This window comes from Ochotona princeps, chromosome X, assembly GCF_030435755.1.
Source record: "Ochotona princeps isolate mOchPri1 chromosome X, mOchPri1.hap1, whole genome shotgun sequence".
Classification (NCBI taxonomy): domain Eukaryota; kingdom Metazoa; phylum Chordata; class Mammalia; order Lagomorpha; family Ochotonidae; genus Ochotona; species Ochotona princeps.
Window position 1 is genome coordinate 16,741,539 of NC_080865.1, and position 25,646 is coordinate 16,767,184.

At 42.5% G+C, this 25,646-nt stretch overlaps 1 protein-coding gene across 1 annotated transcript in view; it reads right to left on the reverse strand.

Moving 5' to 3' along the window:
- Positions 1 to 10,243: 10,243 nt before the first annotated feature.
- OTC (ornithine transcarbamylase) overlaps positions 10,244 to 25,646 on the reverse strand; it is a 56,618-nt gene continuing 41,215 nt past the window's right edge. The window contains exons 6-10 of the mRNA XM_058658611.1: positions 24,399 to 24,521; positions 15,991 to 16,044; positions 15,761 to 15,910; positions 12,576 to 12,713; positions 10,244 to 10,448 (exon numbers count right to left, since the gene is read on the reverse strand). Of these exons, the coding sequence (XP_058514594.1) occupies positions 10,389 to 10,448; positions 12,576 to 12,713; positions 15,761 to 15,910; positions 15,991 to 16,044; positions 24,399 to 24,521 (525 nt within the window). The 3' untranslated portion in view covers positions 10,244 to 10,388. The remainder of the gene's footprint in view (positions 10,449 to 12,575; positions 12,714 to 15,760; positions 15,911 to 15,990; positions 16,045 to 24,398; positions 24,522 to 25,646) is intronic.

Sequence of the window (25,646 nt, forward strand, 5' to 3'; positions counted from 1 at the left end):
CGAGGCCCCTCCCCCTAGTCCCCACCCACCTTACCTGTGGCTCAGATAATCTCCGTCACCAGCAAAGGAAATGAACAGACATTTTTCAAAAGAACAGATTCAAATGGCTAACAGACATATGAAAAGATGCTCAGGCTCCCTAGCCGTCAGGGAGAGGCAAATGAAAACCACGTTGAGGTACCACCTAACTCCAGTGGGACTGGCCTACATTCTACTAACAACACCTGCTGGTAGATGTGGGGAGAAAGGTACCCTCCTTCACTGCTGGTGGGAGTGGAAGCTAATACAACCACTGTAGAAATCAGTATGGAGGGCCCGGCGGCGTGGCCTAGCGGCTAAAGTCCTGGCCCTGAACGCGCCGGGATTCCATATCGGCGCAGGTTCTTATCCCGGCAGCTCCACTTCCCATCCAGCTTCCTGCCTGTGGCCTGGGAAAGCAGTGGAGGACGGCCCAATGCATTGGGACCCTGCACCCGCGTGGGAGACCTGGAAGAGGTTCCTGGTTCCCGGCTTCAGATCGGTGCGCACCGGCCATTGCGGCTCACTTGGGGAGTGAATCATCGGACGGAAGATCTTCCTCTCTGTCTCTCCTCCTCTCTGTATATCTGACTTTGTAATAAAATAAATAAATCTTAAAAAAAAAAAAAAGAAATCAGTACGGAGAGTGCTTGGAGAATTGCAAATGAACCTGCCGTATGACCCAGCTATCCTGCTCCTAGGAATATACCCAATAGAAATGAAATCTGCATGTGAAAAGGGGATCTGTAATCCTATATTTGCAGCAGCAGCACAATATATATTAGGAAAGTCATGGAAACCATCCAGATGTGCGTCCAGAGAAGAGTGGTTAAAGAAGCTGTGGTACATCTACTCCATGGAATTTTACTATTTACAACTAGGTGGTCCCAACTAGAGACCATTATGCTCAGTGAAATGAATCAATCACAAAAGAACAAATACCATATGTTCCCTCTTATATAAGGAAACCAACAGGGAAAGTGTAACTTCAATAATTCGATCCATACTCTGTGTGTGTGTGTGTGTGTGTTGGCTGCATCCCATGTGTTTTGATGTTTTTTATTTCAGCTTTATTTATTCCAAATACTTTATTCTCTCTTGTGGAATTCATCGCTGGCTCATGGATTACATGGTGGCATCATTTTTCCCAAGAGACTTTTGTGTTTACTTTTTGTCACCCATGTGTTGGTTACTCAGTGGCACATTTTTTAATGGTGCCATAATTTGTTGTTGTTGTGGCTGTTCTAACTCATACCAGTTGTTGACCTTGTTTCATGGCTTCTCATTTATGGAAATGTATAGTGATGCACTACTGGGGTCTACCAAATCCAGATGTGACGGTATAATGCAACATGCATTCCTGCTTTCAGACAAAAGATGGATTCCCAATGAAACTGTTGGACATGTGTAGACAATGGGATGCTGGACTGTCTGACATTGTACCAACAATGTCGGGGTACACTTAAATAAGAGACTGATGGAATTATGATTCCTTATGAAGGACTATACCATTTTAGCACAATGAGGAAAATCTGACGGGGGTGGGAGTTTGGGGAGGAATCCCAGTCTATGCAAAATTGTACCACATAATTCAAAAATTTAAAATAAAAATATAAAAATATTATAACCTTACCATAATGCCTGGCATAAACCAGTTTCCAAAAACTGTCTTAGCGTGCAAAGAATAAAAAAGATAACTTACTTGTTTTTCAATTTAGGTGTTAAATCACACTCACTTATTTTTTTATATAACTATTACAGAATTTAAAATTTTTTTTTACTCCAGTGGTTTAGTTATCTTTGTTTATAAAAGGATCTTAACACGGACTTTATCTACTTAGTGCTGCTCAGATTTGATTTGGAAAAGTGAATCATAGGCACCCTGTGTGGTAGCCTAGGGGCTAAGTTCTCACCTTGCTTGCACTGGGATGCCATATGGGCTCCAGTTCATATCCAAGTTGTTTCAGTTCTCATCCAGCTTCCTGCTGTGGCCTGGGAAAGCAGTAGATGATGGGCCAGGGCCTTGGGACCCTGCACCTACGTGGGAGACCCAAAGGAAGCTCCTGGCTCCTGGCTTTGGATCAGTTCAGCTCCGGCTGTTGTGGCCACTTGGGGAGTGAACCAGCAGAGGGAAGATTTTTTTCTTTCTGTCTCTCCTACTTTCTATGAATCTGATTTTCCAATAAAAATGAAATAAATATTTTAAAAAGTGAATCATAGATGTTTTATTTTACATCAGAATCTTCTTTCGGAGAGCTGTTAATTAAATATTACAGACAAAATAAGAATAAGATCAGTTGTTCCTTTATAATCAGAAAGGAGTAGTTAGAGTTCTGTTCATTAGCTTCCTCCTTTGGACCCCTGAAGACAATATAGGACCCTGCTTCACAAAAGGACCCTGCTTCGCCCCGCCCCACTGGGGGAGGTGACCCAATGGCTCAGTTGGATAATCCTCTGCCTGTAGGCACCTGGCTTCAGACAGGCCCAGTTCTGGCCATTGCAATCATTTGGCGAGTGAACCAATGAATATAAAGTTTGTGTGTCTGTCCTTCTCTCTTGATAACTGTCTTTCAAATAAAAAAATTACTAAATATTTTGTTCTGATGAAATCAGTGTTGATATTGACAAATGCAATTTTCTGATCATATGTAATAAAATGTGCTATGATTTAGAAGAGCTGAAAAATTCATTCAACTAATATTCTGTAAATGACCCATGGGAAATCATGAGTTAGGGTAGAAAACGCACTCCAAATGCAAAACAGATGTGAAAGTTAACATAAATGCAGCAAAGTTCATTCATATGATTTCAGATTCTACTCCACTGACCTATCACCCGTGCAGTTTCAATGTAACATCCAAGAATATTCACTATTATCTGAAAAGGCTAGTGCTTCTCCTTTACCAGCAACTTATCAGTGTGAGGCCAAAGTCACTTCAAAGGAGCATGCTGTCACAGATGGAATGCAAAAGAAGATATGCATCCCATCTCCTCACTGACATAAATCCAGCTGTCTTCCACTGAGGTGGGCAATGAAGACATGTGCAAAAGATGCATATGACGACAGCCATTCTATTCATTTACTTTATTTCCTTTTAAAATTATAATTGTGGGCCCAGTGTGATAGCATAGTGGTTAAAGTCCTCTCCTTGCACGCGCTGGGATCCCTTATGGTCGCTGGTTCTAATCCCGGCGGCTCCGCTTCCCATCCAGCTCCCTGCTTGTGGCCTGGGAAAGCAGTGGAGGACAGCCCAAAGCCTTGGGACCCTGCACCCATGTGAGAGACCCGGAAGAGCTCCTGGCTCCTGGCTTCGGATTGGCTCAGCTCCAGCTGCTGCAGTCATTTGGGGCGTGAATCATCGGATGGAAGATCTTCCTTTCTGTCTCTCCTAGGATGGAAGATCTTCCTCTCTGTCTCTCCTCCTCTCCGTATATCTGCCTTTCCAATAAAAAAATAAATCTTAAAAAAAATAAAAATTATAATTGTTTCTCATGAAAATGTGTCATTCCGTTAATGTTAATGAGTTTATTGTTATTGTTTTAAATGAATGAAGAAATACATTTTTATATTTCTAAGGTTTGCTTTCTACCACGGTATATACTGATAGATAAATCCCACTGTAACGGGTTATTCGACTATCCTTCCCTGGACCCAGCGCCGTTTCTTCTTCCTCACAGCTCAGGAAATTGGCGCCAGTCCAGCCATCCACCAATCGGATGTAACCCAGCATTCCACCTGAGAAGCCCACCCCCAATCTTGGAGCCCCTTCCCCAATCCCGCCCACTCACCAATCATCCCTAGGCACTCACCTGCAAGCACCAATCCCCTGCGGCTGCTCTCACACTTGCAGACAAAAATGCCCCCAGGTGTGGCGCTCTCACTTCTCCTTCCGGCCTCCCTTCCCATTCCCCTTTTCCGGCCGATCTCCACTGCCTTCTCCCCCGCCCTGGTTCCTTCTGCACTGGAATAAGCCTCCTAAAATACCTCGTTGGGTCCGGTGTTTTCAGCTCACGGTAAAGAAACCAGGTTGCGGGAATTAGCTGCGCGTAAAATATCGTAACATCGTATGAACTAGAACTCAAACTGTTTTAAATAACTAACACCCACATAAACAAAATCTTTTTGAATCTTCATGGTTTATAAGAATTATAGAAGTAAAAATTTTCTGGGGGCAAACTTTGAGGAACCACTGCCTTCAGAGAGGTTAGGAGGTTTTGTCCTTGAGGCAGCTCTGTTCTCAAAGCTGATAAACCCTGAGGAGTTCGTCCTGACCCTTTCCCCCTGTTGTCAGCTAGATCCCAAACCTAACAATTGCTGGATGCCTCTGATTTATTTCACATGCCCATATGTTCCCATTATGTCTTCTAAAGCAGAGGGTTCAGTGACCTCGATTGGATTTTCAGATTTGTTGGCCTTCGTGCTCTGGCGTTGGCAAAGCGTCAGTTCACTCCCATGAATAGCATATTTATAAACCAGCTCCGAGAGGGAAATGACTCAACTGAGGCGTGAGTGGCTGGGTTCTGCTAATCCCAGAAGAGAATTTCAGTGTTTGTTATTTTGATTATTTTATTTTCAAGTAGATATTAGCTTATTTTAGAAGGACCAAATGGGGGAAGTCGGTTGGAGAGAGTGGGGGTCGAGCCTGTCCAGACAGAGGGGAGGACGTTTGAGGCCGCGAGCCTTTGAAGTCAGGCTTATTCCGACCCTGATAAGATAGCTGGGGGATCTGAGAAAGGCTCCTTGCTAAGCTGACAGTGCATTGTCTTAGCAGTTTGGAATGTCCCAGGTGTGGCAGCAATAAAGATGAAACTAGACTTTATTTACATCTGTGCCCAGTTTCATGTGGTTTAGGGATTTAGACCCCTAGTGGCCTTGCAGATTCTAACAAATCGAATACCATATATAGAAAAATATGTAGAAAACAAGAAAATAAAGAAGGGGAAGGAGGGAGGGAGGGAAAAAAGTTGTGGTGTTACACAGCCAAGAACCATGGGTTAGGGAGACGTGGGGACAGTTTCCATGGCTACTTTCTGCTGAGCAGAGGTGCAGGTGGTGGGGTAGTCCCTGCTTCCCCAAGAGGGATCCTGGAGTGGTGACTGAGGCTGAGTCCTGCTCAGTAGAAGGGTATTGTTGACAAGTGTCTGAGTGACTGTTGTGTTGTGGACCACTGAATGATTCATTAGCTTCATGACCCTAGTTAAGCCAGATTTTTTTTTTTTTTTTAATGAAAGAATTGAAAGAGGGCTTAAGCCAAGGTAGCCAGGAGGGCTTTTGAAAACACTTGCTCTGCAAGTCAGAGGTCCATTGTTGAATTCTGGATGCTCTGCCGTCTTAGAAGCAGCATCATGAGCAAGACTGGATCGATTGACACAAAAGTAACATAGCTTAGCAGAGACCCTCATTTTCTGCTGTCAGCAAGTCCAATCTCCATTGATTTTTTTCTTTTTTTGATTTTTAAATTTTTTTGCATGATTATTCCTGCCACTGAGTCAACTTGGTCTTGAACCTTTAAAAGAATCTTCATGCTGCTCTTCCTGACCACCCACCTGCCTCCCTGCCATCCATTCCCCATGTAGGGTTTTCTTGCTACACATCACTTAGAACATACACTCAGTCTCACCTTGTCACTCTTCCTCATAGATACCCACAAACGTTTGATTCTGTACAAATATAAAATGTCAGTGGCTTGCTTTGGCAGCATGCATACTAAAATTGGAACCAAAACAAAATATCAGGCGCAAACTAATTGAACCCCCTTCCAGTCTCCCACATCAGCAGGCACTCTCAGTGTCTGGGGGAAGGAAATCAGGACTAAAACAAGGGACTTACGTATTTCTTTGTACTTTGTAAAATACGTACTATTCCATTGAATATATTGTTCATAAGAAGCTAAAATATGCCAGGGATGAATAATTTTTAAAATTTATTTTCTATTTTTCATGAAGTTTACATAGTTGATCAGGGAAGGAAATGTGAAGAAGGATCAGGGGAAATTGGATGAGACCATTGTTTCCAAATTTTCTATTCCTGCTTCCTGTATCTGGGGGTAGCAGAGAGATAAGGGGAGAAGCCGCACCCAGCCTCCCAGTTGCCCCAGTACCTGGGGATCGGGAATGGCCACCCAGCATCCCAGGGTCCCCAATGTGGAGCATGCTTCAAGGGGTCTGTTTAAGTGGTTTCAATAGTTCTGATATGCTGTCGATCTCACCAATCCAAGGATGAGGAAGTGCTTCCGAGGTCCATTGGCTGACATAGTCCAATTTAGAGTCTCCATTTGCCCAGATATTTGCTGTTAGTGCTTGGCTGGGGTAATTGACCAATTTGTTCTGCCCTCCTTTCTCTGCTATGGTATCAGGTATCCTCTGCAGACCCAAGTGGACTGCCATATCCTCCATGTGCATCTGGGCCTGCCATCCACTGCTCTGTCTTATCCACTGAGGAGGCCCAGTTCTGACACATGTATTCCACAGTCAGACCACAGATCCTGTAATTCTCCCCATAGTTAGAGTTCTGAGTCCAGCTGTTCAGTGGGTGGCAGGGAGGGAAGGTCCCTAAAGAAGCCTTGTCTGATGCGATTCCAGACCTGACTCTTGTGTGTTTGTATGTACAGGTTCCAGCTCAGTTCATCATCCATATCAGCCTACACACACACTGGTAATTGCAATTGCTGGGTCAGTTCTGTCTCCAGTCCCATCATTTAAGCAAAACAATGGATGCTGGATGCTGTGGCTCAGCCTACCACACACTCAGACCTCACACACACTAGCAGGAGCTGCAGCCTAGTCAGAGTGACCCCCCAATAACCTCCACCAGGACTGCTCCTAGCCCTGGTTCCTGTGCATACCGGTATGTGAAGCTAACTGGTTTGGTCTGTCCCACATCCATTCAATTCATTTACACATCAATGGGCATTGGAGCCTAGTTCAACCCCACTATCCAGCCCACACTTACGCCCGTGGGTGCCACTGCCTGTCTAACTGGACCTTCCCCCAGCTCTGATTCTCATGCTCATCAGTGGGAGTTGCAGCCCATTAGAGATGTGCCCACAGTTTCCCTACTGGGCCCACTGCCTGACCCAGATCTTGCACTCTCCAGGTGGTTCTGCAGTCTAGCTTGACAGGATTTGCCCCCAGTCTCAGCACTTGCCAGCTGATGCTGCAGCAAAGCCCGACCAGCGGGCACTTACTCTGGCTCCTGCATGTACCAGTGGATACAGTCGTTTAGCCCAAGCTGGCTCTCCTCCTAATCCAGTTCACGTGCAGGCCAACAGGTGTTGTAGCCCTGCCTGGCCTGGTCTGTCCCCAGTCCCAGTTCTCACACTCACCAGTGGGAGCAGTGGCCCAGCAGGGAAGTCCATATTGCCCCCCACTGGGCTTGCACCCCCCTCCTCCCAGGATTCGTGTATGCTGGTGGGTGCTACAACACGGTCTGGTATGGTCTGCCTCACCTTAGCATTTGCCAGCGCATACTGTAGCCTGGCCCAGCCTGGTCTGCATCTGGTTCGAGCTGTTGCCAGTGGATGTTGCAGCCTATCCCTGAGGGGCTAATATTTATTTAGCATCCACTCTAAACCTACAATTTTTCATTACTTCATTTCATCCTGCAAACAGCTCTGTGACATGATACTACTCCCATTTCACAGATGAGAATGGATTAGACAGCTGCTCCATAGCAGTGGAGGGACAAAACCTAGTCTTAGTGCCCAGAAAGCAAAGCAACAGTGAGATGATCTGGGTTGTATGAATATTTTACAGTGGCACCTTATGGATGCGGAGATGAAAACATCTCAGTCTTGAGAATTGTGTCAAATCAGTGATTCCCAGACTGTGGTCCTAGGATCAGCAGCCTCACTACCCTGGGAACTTGCAAAAATATAAATTCTCAGGCCCCATTCCAGAGAAGCCTGAGTGTGGGGCTCAGTAATTTGCATATTAACCAGCCCTATAGGGAATTGTTTTTTTTTAAACTTTATTTATTTTTATTTGAAAGGAAGATTTACAGAGAGAAGGAGACAGACAGAAAGATCCCCTGGTTTACTTCCCAAGTGGCCACAATGACCAGAGCCGAACTGACCTGAAGCCAGGAGCCAGCAGCCTCTTCCGGGTTGCCCCATGGGTGCAGGGTCCCAAGACTTTGGGCCGTCCTCGACTGCTTTCCCAGACTACAAGCAGGGAGCTGGATATGAAATGGAGCATCTGGGATAGGAACCAAAGCCCGTATGGGATGCTGGTGGTTGCAGGTGCATGATTGGCCAATTGAGTGATCGAGCTGCCCTTCCCTCAAATTCTTTTATTCTTGAAAAATAAGGAAAGGCAAAAAGAAGAGGAGAGGAGAGGGGAGGGGAGGGGAGGGGAGGAGAGGGGAGGGGAGGGGAGGGGAGGGGAGGGGAGGGGAGGGGAGAGGAGAGGAGAGGAGAGGAGAGGAGAGGAGAGGAGAGGAGAGGAGAGGAGAGGAGAGGAGAGGAGAGGAGAAGACCTCCATCCAGGTATCCCAAATAGGTAGCAGAGGCCCAAGTACTTTCGTCATCTTCTGCTGATTTCTCAGGTGTAAGGGTGTGAAGGGCTGGATCAGAAGCCAGTTGCCTCCTCCCAGGGAATTCACTGGAGTGGGAGGATTGCTAAAGTGGTTAACACAGCCACAGGAAGCTCGCATATAGGGCAGATAACTGAAAAGACTCCATTTTTCTTTCTTCCTGACAGTGTAAGCAGTGTTGGCTAAAGAGGAAAAGTTGAGAAAGGAAAAACATATCTATAGGTTTGAGTTGAGAATGAAGTCAAATTGTGTGCACATTAAAAAAAGCAGACTTTGAGGCTTTCTGAGGAAAAGCTGATTACATTTGGCAAAAAAGATGACTGAAGAAAAAGGCTCTACTGTGCATCTGATTTAAAAATGACCAGGAGAATGATGAGATTTTGTTGCCATGAGGGATCATGTGGTAAGGTGGCAGGGTCCTTCTAATGAAGGAAATTTGAGGATGAATTTGAACAACCCATCTGATACCTTCTGGAAAAATCATCCCCACCCTCTCTGCTGAAATAACACTCCACTAAATCCCACTCTTTCTTTCATAAGTGCTTCCAATAAATTATAATAGACATAAAAGTCACTCTTGACACATACTGGGGAACTAATTTTTTTCCCTGTAACATCACGAGCTGTTTTTCTCCCACAAGATGTTTTTATTGCATCTTCATTGCAAATTTAATTTTTGCTTGCTTCCTCATTTAAACCATAGTATCTGCTGAAGATTATCACTCAACCAACATGGAAATCATCTTCTAATAGTAGAGTTGGAATATAAAGGAAGTACATTTTTTAAAAAAAAATTTTGTAAAATGTGTTATTAATTTTTTTCAAATTCCACTTAGGTGATTTAACATTCTAACTAAATTTTGTCAAATTATATAACAATTTGACAATACAAGCTTTATTCACTTACAAGAGAAATCAAATTCCAAATACACAAGAATAATTCAATAATACAAATTCTGATTATTCCAAACAACAATTGAAGGGAAAAGACTAGCTAAAATGCAGCAAGGTGTGGATTCAGGAAAACATCCAGTGTGGGTATAAGTAGATGTAGGAGAAGCACGCGGATGTGGGGAAGTTGTTTTGGAGAACCTGAGCTAAGAAGATGTTACTCTGTAATGGAACTTGCTTACCTGACTGGGTCTCCAGAGTTTCAACACTTGATAACAAAGGCTTCTTTTTGACTTGTAACATTAAGTATTCAATAACAAGAAGAGGCACATGATCTTGAAAGAGGCGCCTACCTGCCCTGGCTTTGCACCCATGACTGGGAGTGAATCTAGACTTTGGGTACAGTAATAGCTACTTTCTAAGAATTTCATGCTTGGCATTCATAAGTGAGTATCTGTCTACTTTATTGGTCTGAAAGCTGTGCCACATGTGCAGGATGTATCATTTGGCTTGTTTCTTGGTCCTGGGGAACATATAATCACAGCTCACAGATCTGAATGCCTGTTAAGTGTTTACTTATAAATTAGCCTGGGTGATCATTTATTAAGGTAATAAGCCAAGATTACATTTAATAGCTTAGATGTTGTACGTTATGAACATAGTATTTTATGTGTATTTGAGACAAATGTGCACAGTAATTAATATGATACCAAAATGTACCTCAGAAAAATTGTAAATTAGAATTTAAATCAAGCCAAGTATTACGGCACCTCAGCACTTAAGTTCCAGCCATGTTTCACCATGGCAAAGCACTACCATGCAGCTAGCTCCTTTACGCCACACGTTAGGAATTCGTTTCTGTCTTACATTCTTTTCTCCTTTCTCCATAAGCTCGTCCATTCCATCACTGAAGAACAGTGTCCTTCTCTTGAGAAATGTCCTGTCATCAGAACTTTGGCATCTGAAGCTGAGGTGAGTAATCTGTTAGCAGGGACACCATGACAGCCTGGGAAAACGCAAGAGGGAAGAAATGGAGAAGCATTAACCACTGTCTGCTTTGGGACCTGCAGAACGGGAACTAGATTTCAGCTTTACAAATCCAGAATTAAAATGTTTTCCCAAGAAAGTAAGGGAACACTTATCAAATAATATTTACACTGGAAGGAGGGCATCAGAGAATGTCAAGGGGTTGACCCAAACATGAGAGAACTTTTAAAAGTTGGTGGAAAAAGAAAATATAAGGTACACAAATTTTGGTGAAAAATCTGACATTCATGTATACATGTATAGCTTTTAAAAATAATCCACATTTCCACAAATTGTTGGATGACCTCCAGCAGTACAGACTTTAAAATGCTTTGTACCACAGCAGACTCTCTTACAAGTTCCTTCATATGTGCATAACCAACAGGCTTACCCAAGCCTCACCCCAAGACCAGGGCATCAGAGAGTTGAAATGAGATGTCATGGTGGTGGCCATGTTTGGATTGCCCAGTCATCAGTGAAAAGTTAGGCTTATCTGTTGGAGGGCGACAATCCCTCTCAATCCCAGCTCCTTCAATTTACAGTATGTTTTGGTTATTTGCAACCTATAGAAGCTTATTTATTGTTATTGGGAAGTCAGATTTATAGACAAATTTTTTTACTGTAAATGTGTTCAAAAAGTTCACAGACTATATTTGTACTAAAAAAAATAGTTGCTATTGTTTTTCTAAAAATTTGTTGTTTATCTGTGTACTCTGTAGTTTACTTGGCCATCCTAACTTGGAGAGAAGTATAACCCTAACATCCTAGAAAGCACATTTGCAACAGCGCTAGGCATATGAACTTACAGTCAGCTGATACTAGTGCCCTGAGTAGCAACTCTTTTTGCAGGCTGCCTTTAGCTTACTTTAAGCTCCATAGTAAAATCTGTGGGAGGAGGAAGAAAGCTACCTGAAGTTTTAGGAATCCTACAGCAGCAGAGTACCACTCTTTGGGGGCGGGAAGAAAAGGATTGTTTTTGTTTTCCTTCGTAAAAAAAAGGGATCCAAAGGTCTGTGCAGAGTGGAGAGGATGGTGTGATTACTGAAGTGTTTTGAATAGCACTGCTGGACGTCACCCTTCCTGAAGGGCTTCTAGAGCTCCTTCAGGTGCCACTCAGAGTCCAGTCTTCACCTTCTCTGGGTTAAACACCATATATCCATTGTAACAGGTGTAACAGGCATCATAGAACTGCGAGCCAGACTGTGTCTTTCTTTCTTTTCTTTTTCTTTCTTTTCTTTTCTTTTCTTTCTTTCTTTCTTTCTTTCTTTCTTTCTTTCTTTCTTTCTTTCTTTCTTTCTTTCTTTCTTTCTTTCCTTCCTTCCTTCTTTCTTTCTTTCTTTCTTTCTTTCTTTCTTTCTTTCTTTCTTTCTTTCTTTCTTTCTTTCTTTCTTTCTTTCTTTCTTTCTCTCTTTTATATTCACATAGTTAAGAAGGCATAGGTTCTAGTCCAGCTGCTGCACTCCCAGTCCAGCTCCCTGCATAGCGGCCCGGGAAGGCAGCAGAGGATCACCCAGGTGCTTGGGCCACTGCACCTATGTGGGAGGTTCGGGGGAGGCTCCTAACTCTGGGATCCAGGCCGCCTAGCTTTGGTCATTGCAGCCATTTGGGGAGTGAACTGGCAGATGGGGGAAGTCTGTCTCTCCCATTTATATCTGTCCAATTCCTAAAGAAAAGATTGGAAGGAAGATAATGGAGAGGAAGGGTAGGAGAGCTTCTTTCTTTCTTTTTTTTTTTTTGAGTATTTATTTTGTATCAGGCACTGAATTAGGGGCTTGCATAAACATGCACAAAGAGATTCTGAATAAAAATTATAGTTTATAATGGTCACTAGGCAGAGGTGACTGGTGCTCAGGCTGATGGAGGGCAATAAGAATTTTGATTAATACAAGCTTATTTGGAAGGGACTACATTTTATTCCATGAAAAAATACTATACTAATGAGTGATAATTATTCACCAAGGATTTTCAAGAAAAAAATACATACCATACAAGCAAATAATGTCATTGGCTACTCATGGCTGCTTAGGATTCACTCAAAGGCAAGAACAACCAAGCTAGAGTACACAGAGAACTCGCCTTTACCCCCTGTGCCCTGTTTCTTGCTTACCATGATTGTCCACTTTCTGTTTTCTGCCTCTGGAAACACCAGTGATCGTGGAGAATAAAACACTTCATCATCCACTTCTTCTGGCTTTCTGGGCAAGCAGTGTAAAAATGTCCAGTCAGAGGCAGCAACTTTAGCAGTCTAAAGAGATGGTGACACGATCATTGTACATGGCAGTCATACTTGCCCACTTCAGTATTTCGAAAAACATATGTACGGGGACTGGAGCTGAACACAGAGTAACACAAAGGTCAGAGGGAAGGCTTTGACTTCAAGCAAGCAGGGGGAATAGATGGTATTTCGACTTTCACAATTTCATAGTTTTTTTTTTTTTTTGATTAGCTAAAATATCACTGCGAGTTAAACCACTCAGTTTTTCAGTATTCTGTCTGGATAGTGAACACTTCAGTAAAGACCTCTGTGAGTATAACACATGGCTGATAACACAATCACCAATTGCTCTCCAAAATGTAAAAAAGTTGCTTTGATGCGGCAATATTTTTATTGAGTTTATCTCCAAGTCAATGCTTTTTTGCATTTGAAGAAAATTTTGACAACGATTAAAATAACTTTGGAAAAAGCATAGAATGTATTAAACAAGTATGGGCACTATGCAATAGATAGTTCATTCCTATGCAAATGTGGTAGCAGATGCAGTAGCAGATTTCATTGTCTTCAATAATTATTCCTTTAAAGTTGCATTTCCCTATCCAGTTCCATCTTCCACTTACAGATCCAATTCTATACTTCCTTATAGATTCTTACCTCAGTATTACAGCTTTTGTACTTCATAGTGTCTTACCTCTCATCCTAGCTCTACATTCAGAACATGACACTTCTAAAATACAAGACAGATGACATTTACACTTGTCATATCAGTGAAATGACTATTGTTCACACCCTTAATTTCAACAACAGAAAAATACTATATATTGGTGAAATTAAGTATGGGTAAACTATAGGTAGGTCAACCATAGTTTCATGAAAACATTTGCCACATATATGACAAGGGATCAGCCATCATATATAAAGAGATTATATAGTCAATAATAAAAAATTGAAATGAAAATTGGCAAAGAATATGAAAGCAAGGCATATACAAAGAAGTGGAAATTGCCAATAGCATACTTCCAGATTTATACAAAATTTAAATGCAAATAACATTTAAGAAGAGAGAGTATGTGGAGAAAGAAATATACAGTTGGAGGAGTACAAATTGTTCATCATTGTATGTGGGAAATTCAGCAGCATCACCTATATTTTATAAAGTATATACCACTTCACACAGAAATTATTCTTTTGAGGATCTTGCTTCTACTGATGACTTGCAAAAAATATATAAGGGTGTTCAATGCAGCATTGCTTATAATTTAGATTCTGAGAAACAGCCTAATTTCAATATGAAATATTTGAGATAAATTACATCCACTCACGGTTTGAATTTCTACACAGCCACAAAAGAATAATGAAAAATAATTAAATTAGTGGATAAGAATATATAAAACTTGCTGGATGGAGGAAGTAAGTCATAACAATATGTCTTAAATATTATTTATGAAAAGATCAACAGTTGTATGCAAAGGCATGTATGGAGTGTGTTTCAAAATTTGTACGGAAACTGGAATAAAACTAAAAGTTTATTTTGGTGCAAAAAACTTTGAAATCTATTCTTATAAGGGGTCTTTTAAAGCTCATAGAATAGGGCCATCCTCTACTTCTTTTCCAGGTCACAAGCCTTGGGACCCTACACTTGCATGAGAGACCCAGAGGAAGTTCCTGGTTCCTGGCTTCAGATCGGCTTAGCTCTGGCTGTTGCAGCCACTTGGGGAGTGAAGCTGAAAGATCTTCCTCTGTGTCTCTCCTTCTCTTTGTGTATCTGCCTTTCCAATGAAAGGTAAATATTTTTAAAAGTCATGGAATATTCATATTATTAAGAAAGCATAGATTCCTTTGCTAATTTTATTTATTTGTATTTCAAAGGCAGAGAGACAAATGGTTGCACAGAGGTGTGTCTCTCACTTGTTGCTTCATTCCCTATGTGTCCCCAACAACTGGGCCTGGGCCAAGCCAAAGCCCAGTCCAGGTCTAACAAATAAGTGGCAGATACCCAAGTACTTGACCCATCACTTGCTGCCTTCCTGTTTGCGCAGAATCAGGAGCAGGGCTAGAATCCAAAGTCAGGCACTCTGACATGAGATGTTGGCATGCCAAGTGGCATCCTCAGTGCTGTAGCAAATGCCAGCTTCTATGTATGAATCAAAAACAATTTTTGCACCAAAACAAATTTGGTACCAAAAAAACCCTCCTATTCTCCATGAACCTGTTAAATGTACCCTTATATAGGTGAATGTGCAGAAAAGGGCTGCAAAGAAACATGTCAAATTGTTAAGCCATGGCTATCTCTGCAAATTTCTTTTTGTTTATTTTACTTTTTAAAAATATATTTCTATGATACAGTTCCTTAGGCTCAGGGAGTTCCCCTTCGACCCACCCACACCCTCTCCCTTCATTTTTATTTTTAAGACTTTCATTTTATTTGACATGTAATAGTCAGGGACTTCTATTTATGTCTTAATTTATCAATAAAATATGTATTGTACTTGCTCAGTCTTTTTCACTATCAAAGCCTATTGGTTGTTCTCTTGACAAAGCTCCGTAGGCACCTGACATTTTAGGGCAGACCTCTTCCAGAACAGGGATTCTCAAAATGTGGTCCTGAAACAAACAGCATCATGCCACCTGGGAACTTAGTAGAAGTGCGCAGGAAGGCATCAGGTTGAATGATAGCCCCCCGGGAATGCCCCAGCAGGAGTTAGCAAAGCTGAAGTGCATTTAGGGGGCATTAGAAAATAAAGGCGAGGACTGCTCAAAGAAGCTTAGTTATGGGGCTTTGCTTAAGGGAGAAACCAGAAGGAGTTGCATGTATCTGGAATAACTGCAAGTCTCTGCACTGGCAAAGAGCAAAGCACTCTGACACCTGTGTGGCTGGCTGTGGCAGAGGAAAGCTTGGCTTTTGAATTGCTCCATCCAGCACAAAAGTGTCTTTCCAAAGAGAAGGAATAGAGTTAATGAGTCCTTTATAAGATATGCAAGGACAGTCTGCTCTCCTCAAAGTGAGTTAAGTGATGAGGTGGTTCTGGCGTTTAAGAATGGAATTAATGAACCTTCAGAGAGGCATCAATTTGTACCTTCATTGTAATCTGGTAACCTTGGAAAGCCTGGAGTCGCTTTTTTTTCTCTTCTTCTTGTCCCATGCTTATCCAAGTGTCTGTAATTAATACATTGCCTCCACGCGCGGCTTCCAATGGCTCATTCGTCAGTGACAGCTTGGTACCACTCTAGCATATAGAAGCATGCCAGTTAAACAATCTCAGGGGATAGAGAAAGGCAATTATAGTTTCACAAATAAGAAACATACCTCCTTGGCATACTGCTCTGCCAATTTGGTTATCCTAGGATCCGGCTCATAACCCTGAAGGAGTAAGTAGTTAACTGTTATTTAGGCAATTTCAACACATGTGTTTACTTATACATGCACCATTTTCTTCTCAAAAATATTTCTGCCAGGGTCCGTGCAGTAGGTGTGAATGACACAAAGGTGTGAAGAGAACAGTTCCCTGCATGGCAGGGCCCAGGGAGCTTCCAGCTGTTTGGCAGGGCCCGGCGGATTTCTCTCTGACCACCTTGATGCAGTCTCACCACCCTTTTGTATGGACACTCAAGCACCCCACTAAGAATCCTGTAATCTATTGAGGCATTGTTTGCCCCTGTGAGATGGCTTTGGCAAGTAATATCAGCTTGAGAGTTAATGTTACTGATAATGTCTTGGTGAGTGGGCCTTTAACTGCACACAGGAGTACAATCAAGCCCATGCTGTTTCCAGACACCTTATTGTGTACCTACCCATTGCCATAAATTCTGGCCCGGACATTTAGCATGCTTTCTGGGAAATGGCTTGATAAGAATTTTACAAACTAATGGAAATGATGGGAGGTATGGGTTAAGACTGTCAGGACAAAAAATATAGCTACTGGGACCCTAAAAGCTATCTTGTTACTGGGACCCTAAAAGTTATTTTGTTACTGTGACCCTAAAGGCTATCCTGTTACTGGGACCCTAAAGGCTATCCTGCTAAGGCAAAAAATATAGTTATTGTGACCTTAAGGGTTAGCCTGTCCTTGCAACTCTTTAGAACATAGAAACTGTAGTTGCTTTAGCTGCTTTCATAATTTCTAACTAGAGGAAATATAGGCTGATTTCACTAACATCATAAAGATATACTTTTGATTATTGTTTGATCACTTATGAGGTTGTAGAACCTGCAGTTGTAGAGGAACTTAATGTTTGAAACCTTTTGTCTTAGATCTTTGTTTTTTTCTCTTTTGATGTATTCCTCACATTAAGTGATGGATAGTTGTAGAATAAGAATTGTAGTAAGAGTGTATTACTGAATAAGATGTGTTGTCTACTGAGAAATTCTTGGCTGCAACGTTGGAATGGATAATGCCCTGTCTTGAGGTGAAACAATTTGTAGAATTGTCTTTGGAAACACTCACTTGTCCATTGCAGAATTGAAACTTAAATGGAGTAAACTTGGCTCATTGCTAATTACAATTCTTTCCGCCATTATAACTCTTGCTTTACTTGTTCAGATAACAAACTGTGTGAGCTTGCTGACCTAATGGCCTTTAGTGCCAATGGCCCGTAATCCCCATAGACCAAGACCCCAGACTTACTAACCCATACATAATTCAAGGTAGGGGTCTGGTTGTCACAGGCGGCGCCTAGGTTAGAGCCCAGACCTGAGGAGAGCGGATGAAGACTGGCAAACCAAGATAAGCAAGGAATGTGGGATCCTTCCTCAATCATTTCTCAAGAAGTTGTAAATTGTGCCCCCCTGAAGCTATGTCAAAATGCCCCTAAAAGAAAACCTTGTACTGCTTCTGTATAAATAAAGCGGACAGCTTTCTTGCAGGGTCCACAATGATCAAGGAATCCTAGTGGTCCGTCTCTCCTTTCTTTCTCTCTTCTTCTTTCTACGCCTATCTCACGCACCCTTCTCGAGCTCCGAACTCTCGGCTGGAGCTGGACTCCGGCATATTTCCTCTCCTCTTTTCCATTAACGAAAGTATTTGGAAGGCAGATTTACAGAGAGAAGGAGAAAAACAAAGAAAGCTCTTCCATCTGCTGGTTCATTCCCCACTTGCCGCAATGGCCAGAGCTGAGGCAGACAGAAACAGAAGCCAGGAGCTTGAGCCAGGTCGCCCACGTGGGTGGAGGCCCAAGAACTTAAGCCATCTTCTGCTGCTTTTCCCAGGCCATCAGCAGAGAGCTGGCTCGGAAGAGCCTTCCTGTGGAAAGATGTAGCCCAACCATATTCATTATAATACTATTTTCACATCTAGAATTTCCAATTATAATGTGCCTTTTGGAATTTAAAAGGCAACTCATTTCCCCAGCTTGCTGTTATTATCACTCACCTCTGTAGTTACAAAAACAAATAGTCAGTGGTTTTTTTAACTCTTGGTAGCGCCTCTTATTCCCCTAACAGCGTAAGAGGAATATATTTTTAATTGTATAGCTGAATGCATTTTGTCTGATTCTTTTTCTTTTCCTTTGAAAGATTTATTTGGTTTTTATTTGAAAGGCAGATCAGACTTACAGAGAAAGGGAGACAGAGACAAAGAGCTTCCATTCACTCCCCAAGTGGCTGCAATGGCCAAAACTGAGCCAATCAAAAGCCAGGAGCCAGGAGCTTCATTCAGGTCTCCCACATGGGTGCAGGGTCCCAAGACTTTGAGCCAGTATCCTCCACTGCTTTCCCAGGCCACAAGCAGGGAGCTGGATGGGAAGTGGAGCAGCCAGGACATGAACTTGTGCCCATACAGGATTCTGGCAGACAAGGCAAGGATTTAGCCTGAGCCATCTCACTGGATCCCATCTGAGTCTTTTCAAGCACCACTCGTTTTGTTTTTTTCCCACCTCAGGTTAGTTCAAATGTGCCCACCTCCATGCCTGCCCCAGAAGATTCTTCCCTGGCCACCAGTCAAATACTTACAAATCTCCCCAACACACAGCTTATTTTTGTGCATTTTCCAGCAAGAGTCCTGGGTACAGGGCACTTGATTTGGATTGGTATTTATGCAAGTACAGTTTTCACTGCAATTTTGTATTGGTTTGGGAAGGCTTGCTGAGGGTACAGTCAGAATCCAGTGAGAAGAGCGACGTATGGCAAGACACAAAATTCAAGGAGACAGTAAAAATATGTAAAGAGGCGCTCATTCTTAGGGCTACAGAGACATCAATTTTGTGCTCTGGCTGCCTGATTTGCTCACCCAGGTTCTATCTTCTGGTAAGGAGATATTCTGAAGGCAACTAAAGTCCCTAGATCATTGTAGGCCTTCCTGAGGAGCCGTACTGCCTCGCCTCACCCTTCTTCCAGCTGTTCTGATTACAGCAGTGAAAATTGCTTCCTCTCAGGCTTTCAATCTTTACTCCTTGTTTCTTACGTCAAAGCTGATTAAGCACAATCAAGCCTCCCAGCTCACATTCCCTGCTACTGTCCCTTTCAATTCTTCTCAACATCCTGCTGCAGGAAAGCCAATCTTCTTGTCAACTCTGAATACGTTATGCCCTTTTCTGCCGTTACAGCCTTTCACCCTTGAACACATCCTTCCTTTTCCCCTCCTGGGTATTTTCAGCAGAATAACTCCTCCAAGCTGGAAGCCAGCCTCACCTTCAGGCCCTCTGTAGGCAAGCTTTGTCAATTCCTGCACCGTAATTACTCTCCACTTTATCCTTCTGATTTTCCTGAATTCTTAGCATTTCTTACGTTGGGTCCCCCCCACCCCCGCTAATTTTCTGTGGGGCCATTATGATAATATGTCCCTCCCCACACACCCCATTTCCCCTTCATGAATAATCATGAAGAAAGGACTGTTCTCCCAGCTGTTGGGAACAGAACATGGTCTACTCAGCTGCAGAGAGCAGTCTCAGTCAAGGTCTCACACCCTTCCAGGGCAAGCCACATTTCATCAGTGACTGGCAGGACAGTATGAAAACCTGACCCCCCCTGTCCAACTCTGGATGTGTCTGAATGACCATTCCCCCAAAAGGTTGGCCAAGACTGTTGCAGGACTTGCATCACAGCTGGGCTTTTCTCTCTGCCCACTCCTGCTTCCTCCATTTCTCTCCTCTGAGTGGATTTCAAGGTCATGTGCACATCCTACAAGCTGAACTCTGTCTGAATCTGCTTCCTGGGCAACCCCTAACTTGTGACAAGCATGTCCGGGTTTTCTCATCTGAAATTGTATTTGTTTACACGTGACTGTTTGCCACAGTTCCTTCTCTCAGTACAAACTTCTTGAGAAAACAAACTACACAGATGGTGATGGCGATGGTTGCAGACACTTTAATGACTAAGCTACCCTCAAATTGCTGTGAATTCTGGAATCTTGCTTTTAGGGATTTGGGGAAAGTAATTAACCAAGACTTGCTAATTTAGTAACTAATGTTGTGAATAGTTATCCTGGTACGCACAAGTGAAGAGATTTAGATATTACCCCGGGTACCTCCTACCTTGAAAACTTAGCCTTCCCTTTAGAGAATGGGTTTTACTCCCTGAGTGTAATGATTCTCTGAGAAGGAATCAATACGTACTTAGAAAACCAACAGAGAGATTTGGAAATTAGAAAATCACCCAACCTTGCATGCACTGAGCCATGACTTAGAATACTGAGAGGGATTTTTGACTCACATCTCAGCTTTCAACACTAAATAACTCATTGGCCTTTCCATAAATCCTCAAACCAGATGAAAAGGTGACTAACAAATCCACTTCAGTCTAAATATTCACTTACAAAAAATGTTAGAATCATTACCACTGATAGTTTATGGAACACGTTAATGACTACAGACAGATACATATGCTTTGTTTCCTGAACACGTAACTTATTCTTGGTTGAAGGATGGGAAAATAATTACAGCCCTGGAAACTTTTCAATATTTCTTACATTTACTATATCTTCTAGCTTTATCTTTAAAGGTCTACTAACAACTGAATACTCACAAATTGCTATTAGATTTGCCAGAAAATTTTCTAAAACTCTAGCTCCCACCAAGATTTAACTAATTGTTTTTTCTTTATCATTTAAATGAGTTTCCCTAATACTAGGTGTTTTTCTTTGATGCTAATAAAAATGTCTTTGACAAGCAATCAAATGTTCAAACCATACATTTCTTCAACAGAGTAAAGCTTTTCCAAAAGCATCTTATACCAAGGAATGCCCTATCGATGAAAACTAAATATAACAATAGGTTTTATTAATATAGATCCTTTCTTTAAAACTAGATTTTGGGATGCCAGTGTGGTGACGTAGCCCACGGAGCCAGAATTCCATATGGACATTGGTTTTTTTTTCTCTCTCTTTTTTTAAAAAGATTTATTCATTTTATTACAGCCAGATATACACAGGAGAAGAGACAGAGAGGAAGATCTTCCGTCCGATGATTCACTCCCCAAGTGAGCTGCAACGGGCTGGTGCGCGCCGATCCGAAGCCAGGAACCAGGAACCTCCTCCGGGTCTCCCACGTGGGTGCAGCATCCCAATGCATTGGGTCGTCCTCTACTGCTTTCCCAGGTCACAAGCAGGGAGCTGGATGGGAAGTGGAGCTGCCGGGATTAGAACCGGCGCCGATATGGGATCCTGGGGCTTTCAAGGCGAGGACTTCAGCTGCTAGGCCACGCCGCCGGGCCCTGGACATTGGTTTGAGTTCCAGAGGCTCCACCTACAATCTAGTGCTTCTCTAATGGCCTGGGAAAGCAGTGAAGGATGGCTCAAGACCTGGGGCCTCTGCACCCACATGTAAGACTGGGAAGAAGCTCCTGGATCCTGCTTTGGATCAGCTCAGCTCCAGTCTCCGCAGCCATTTGGGGAGTGACCCAGTGGATGGAATCTCTCTCTCTTTCTCTCTCTGTCTCTCTCTCTCTCTGTCTGTCTCTCTCTCTGTTTCTCTTTCTTTCTTTCTCCCTTCTGTGTAACTCTGCCGTTCAAATAAAAATCAAATACATCTTTAAAAAACTGGATTTTCAGCATAGTAGCTTCACCCTTTCTATAAAGTGAGCAGTCAGTTTAAGTACATGCCTCAGGTTGCAGGGATTTGCTATGGTGACCTGCTCTGGTTTGAATAAGGTATGACTTCCGAACTCACGCAGACAATTAGATTCCAAAGTCAAACTGAGAGTACTAAGAGGGTGGAGATTTAAGTCAGCTATATTTTTTGGGGGCCAACTAAGGAGGTCCTACGTCCCTAGGGACATGCCTTCTGAAGGTACTTGTCATCTGAGGGTTGGGCCCAGTCACTCCCTCAGCTTCCTTTCTTTCCCTAAGATCTGCACACTCTCTGTCATAGCCATCTTCTAGCTTGATCAGAGAGCTGAACTAATGTCTGATGTGATCAGGCATTGTTGTGGGCTGAGGAGTTGATTTACATTCCTTAAGCTGAGCACTCAGGAATCGGGCCTATGGCAGTAGCACCTAGCCTTTGCAGACTCATTGGCATCCTATTGTCCTGTTGATGGGCTTGGGGGAAAGAGGAGATAATATGGTAATAAAGAGGCTTGTGGAGAGACGGCTCCGGGAGTCGGCTCCCAGCACTTCTAACACCATCATGGTCTCCGTGTGTCGGTGCTTTTCGCTGGGACATTCGCCGTGCCTACTATGCCGGCTCAGCTAGCCGCGACAAGGCATTATGAACCTGCAAAACTGTGAGTCAAAATCTAGTTCTTTCTCTAAGTAGCTTGTTTCATATACTCCATTATGGTAGTGAAAAGCTGGCTGATCCACAATCCTGGGAAACTAAGAGAGCAGGATGCATTATTTCAAATAGATTTATCCAGAATACCAGAGAAAAGCATTTGATGTCATTTAATTTTGCTTTGGCAGGAGGCCACACACTGCTAGTGCTCTAGTCAAATGCCCTTTTAGGGTTTGGTTTCACCTCTTTATTTCAGCACCTGTGGTTTTTCTTCGGTAACTTCTGGACACCAGACTGCTTTTTCCTGCCAAAAGTTCCAGGATATTTGCCACCTGACCTCCTCTGCTACTCTCAACTGATAACTGGTTAGAAAAAAAAAGATGAATGCCCACGTCCCTAACAATGGATTGGGACAATTCTGGGACATTACTTCTACTCCTGAGCACACCTGTGGGCTCAGGCTCCTTTGTGTGGGGTTGTGCCTGGTACAGCATGAGGGGACCAAATCACCCAACTGAGCACCCGGAAGTCCTTCAGGATGCTTGCTCACCATCAATAATCCCCTTGCTCAGACTTTTTCCCTTTGCCTGATCTGCTTCCCAGGTCCCTTATCAGTTTCCCTTGGGAGTAGTTCCTTAATAAGTCACCTGTACAGACATCCTCCCTGTGGGGTGTGCTGTGAGGGTGTTTGGCTTAACACATCGCTGCTGGTGTGTGAGGGTATGGAAAGTGCACAAGAAACTCAAGGAATTGGGTATTTTTTTTTTCATTGTAGAAATTAAGCATATAGTCAACAGGGTATAATTCACGTCCCTAGTCGTTGGCAAATAATCACCTCAAGCTCAGGAAGCAGGAGCAGGGAGGAATTTTCAAGCCTCATATATTCACCTTTGGCTGTTTTAGCTTTTCAATGAACAGCAGTGGCTTTGGAGATGACAGCAAGCATGCGCTTGATCAGAAACACGCTGCTGCGTAAGAATTGTGAATTGCCCTTAATGAGAGGGTCAGTTCTATCTTCTACCACAAATGAAGATTTTGCTTCTGAAATGTTTTATATTTAGGGGGAATTTTTCCTACAAATGGCTCTTGATAGGGTCTTACTAACCAATGAAAAACATAATGGGGAAAACAATCCAGGAGAGATTGGATCTTTAAACATCTCAGGGGGGTGGGTATCCTTTGGGACTGGTTTGAGTCTCTTGCAGGGTGACTTTTTATCCTTTATAGAGGTAAAAATGTAAAGAGGTTGGAGTCTCCTTACATAAGGCTTCTCCTAGGAGTATCTGAATATTTTATAGTAGTGTACTTATTAATTTATAGTATTATGTAAATAAAGCATCTATGTGTTAAGGGTTTCAAACTCTATAAAAAGATATGTGGTGAAAATAACATCTCCCTCCTCTGTCTATTTGTGAAACAGCCAGTTCCTGTCTTCAGAAGCAAAACCTATTAGCAGTTTCTTGCGTATCTAAGGGCATACATAGGGTCTGTGGAAGAAGGTCATGCTTCTTACACATTTTGTTCCGAGAGCTAGTGGCAAGGAAATATGCATGGATTATTTTCACAGCCACACTAGACTCAAATCTAAAAGCCCAAAGATCCCTAGAGTTAATCTTTGAAACATTAAGCTAGTGTAGTGCCATGCACATTGAATTGGCATTTCTTCTTACCAAGCTGTGGTCTTTAAAAGAAACAAGAACAGAATTATTGCCCTGCAAGGAGAATTCTGTGCTAGCCGGATGCACTGCATTCTTGAGCCTTTGTGGTGATACTGCACAAGGATGCCAGTCATCACAATGGCTGCTATTAAGTCATCCAAAGGCATGATTCAGACATGTTTAACACTGACTCGCAACAACAGGCATAGGTCAAGGCTACCTACTATGGTAGGAATGGAAAATTGGACTCTCCTGAGGCCAGACAGCTATTTAATAGAGCTGACAATATAACATACATTTCACAGGCTCACCTGTGCTGTCCTTGAATGGCAGAGAGCTCTGTTGTCACTGGGTGACTGCATGTGGGTCTGATTTCAGAGGAGGTTAGTTTCGAGGCAGAGAGCTTTCGTACCTTTGGAGTAGCTGCCTGAAGGTGCATTCCAAATTTCGCTGCGCTCATCATGATGGAATGCAGGATATTATTCCCATCCCCGATCCAGCTAAGAGTAAGACCTTTCAGAGAGCCATAGTGTTCCTAAAAGACAAAGGGTTAGCAAGATTACATTGAAAGCAATGCCACTTGGATGCACCAATTGCTAGGGGTGTTAATATAGGAAACACTCTTCACCTCAGTGTTGAACACTTTGTTGGAATGAATAACTGACTATTTTTATATTGTACAGAGCAATTCAATGACATGAATGTAGAATTCAACTACTATATGAATCCCACAGAGACTCAGATTTTCATGCATTTCAAATCTTAACCTTAGTTGTACTCATTCATTCAACAAACTGATCACCATCAATGTCCAGGCAAAGGAGTCAAACATCACTGTTGTTACGTTGTTTACATTCTGTGGCGTAAGAAAGGAAATACAATACACCTGGACCAGGATAGCGTGGCAGCTCTGAGCTGTTTCCATCAATATAAAAGTGAAATACATACAGGATACTGTATTACACATAGTGTAAGGCAAGTACAGTAAGATTTATGGATGTGCATGTGTGTAGTTAAATTATAAAACACGCCTAGGAATTATAAATACAAACATTAGGATAATAATTTCTTTCTGCAGTGGGAGAAAGCAGGATCAGGCAGAATCACACCAATGGGCTTCAGCTCATTCAGTAATTGCTCCACCACTTTAATATTTGATAAGACTGTATGATGGGTACATGGACAAATGTTTCCTTTTTTTTAGCAGTTTTTTTTAAAGCATGTGTAAATGTTTATAAAGATAAGATGAAAAGGAGAAAGGCTAAGAAATTTGGGCATCATGGAACTACTTCAGAGCTAAGCTAGGACATACATCCTTGTTTATCTGATTTGAATTCCATGCTTTAAATAAGCTGCTATTTATTCATTGACATCCTACTTAGGGTAACTCCTACATACAACCATTGTACTAGGTTCTGAATAAGATACTATGATGATTAACGAAGTTCCATTGTTCCTCAATTCTTTTATAACCTAACAATGATAAAGTCTGTGGGAGAACATTAAATTATCTGATGTTCATGTAAACCCACACCCACAGCCAGCCACTTGTACCTGATAGTATTGGCTCACCTCTGCATGGGTGCCATTATCAGCATCTGGAATACCTTTATTTTGAGTTTAACCTCACATTTAAATGTATGTTCTTATGTAAATTTGG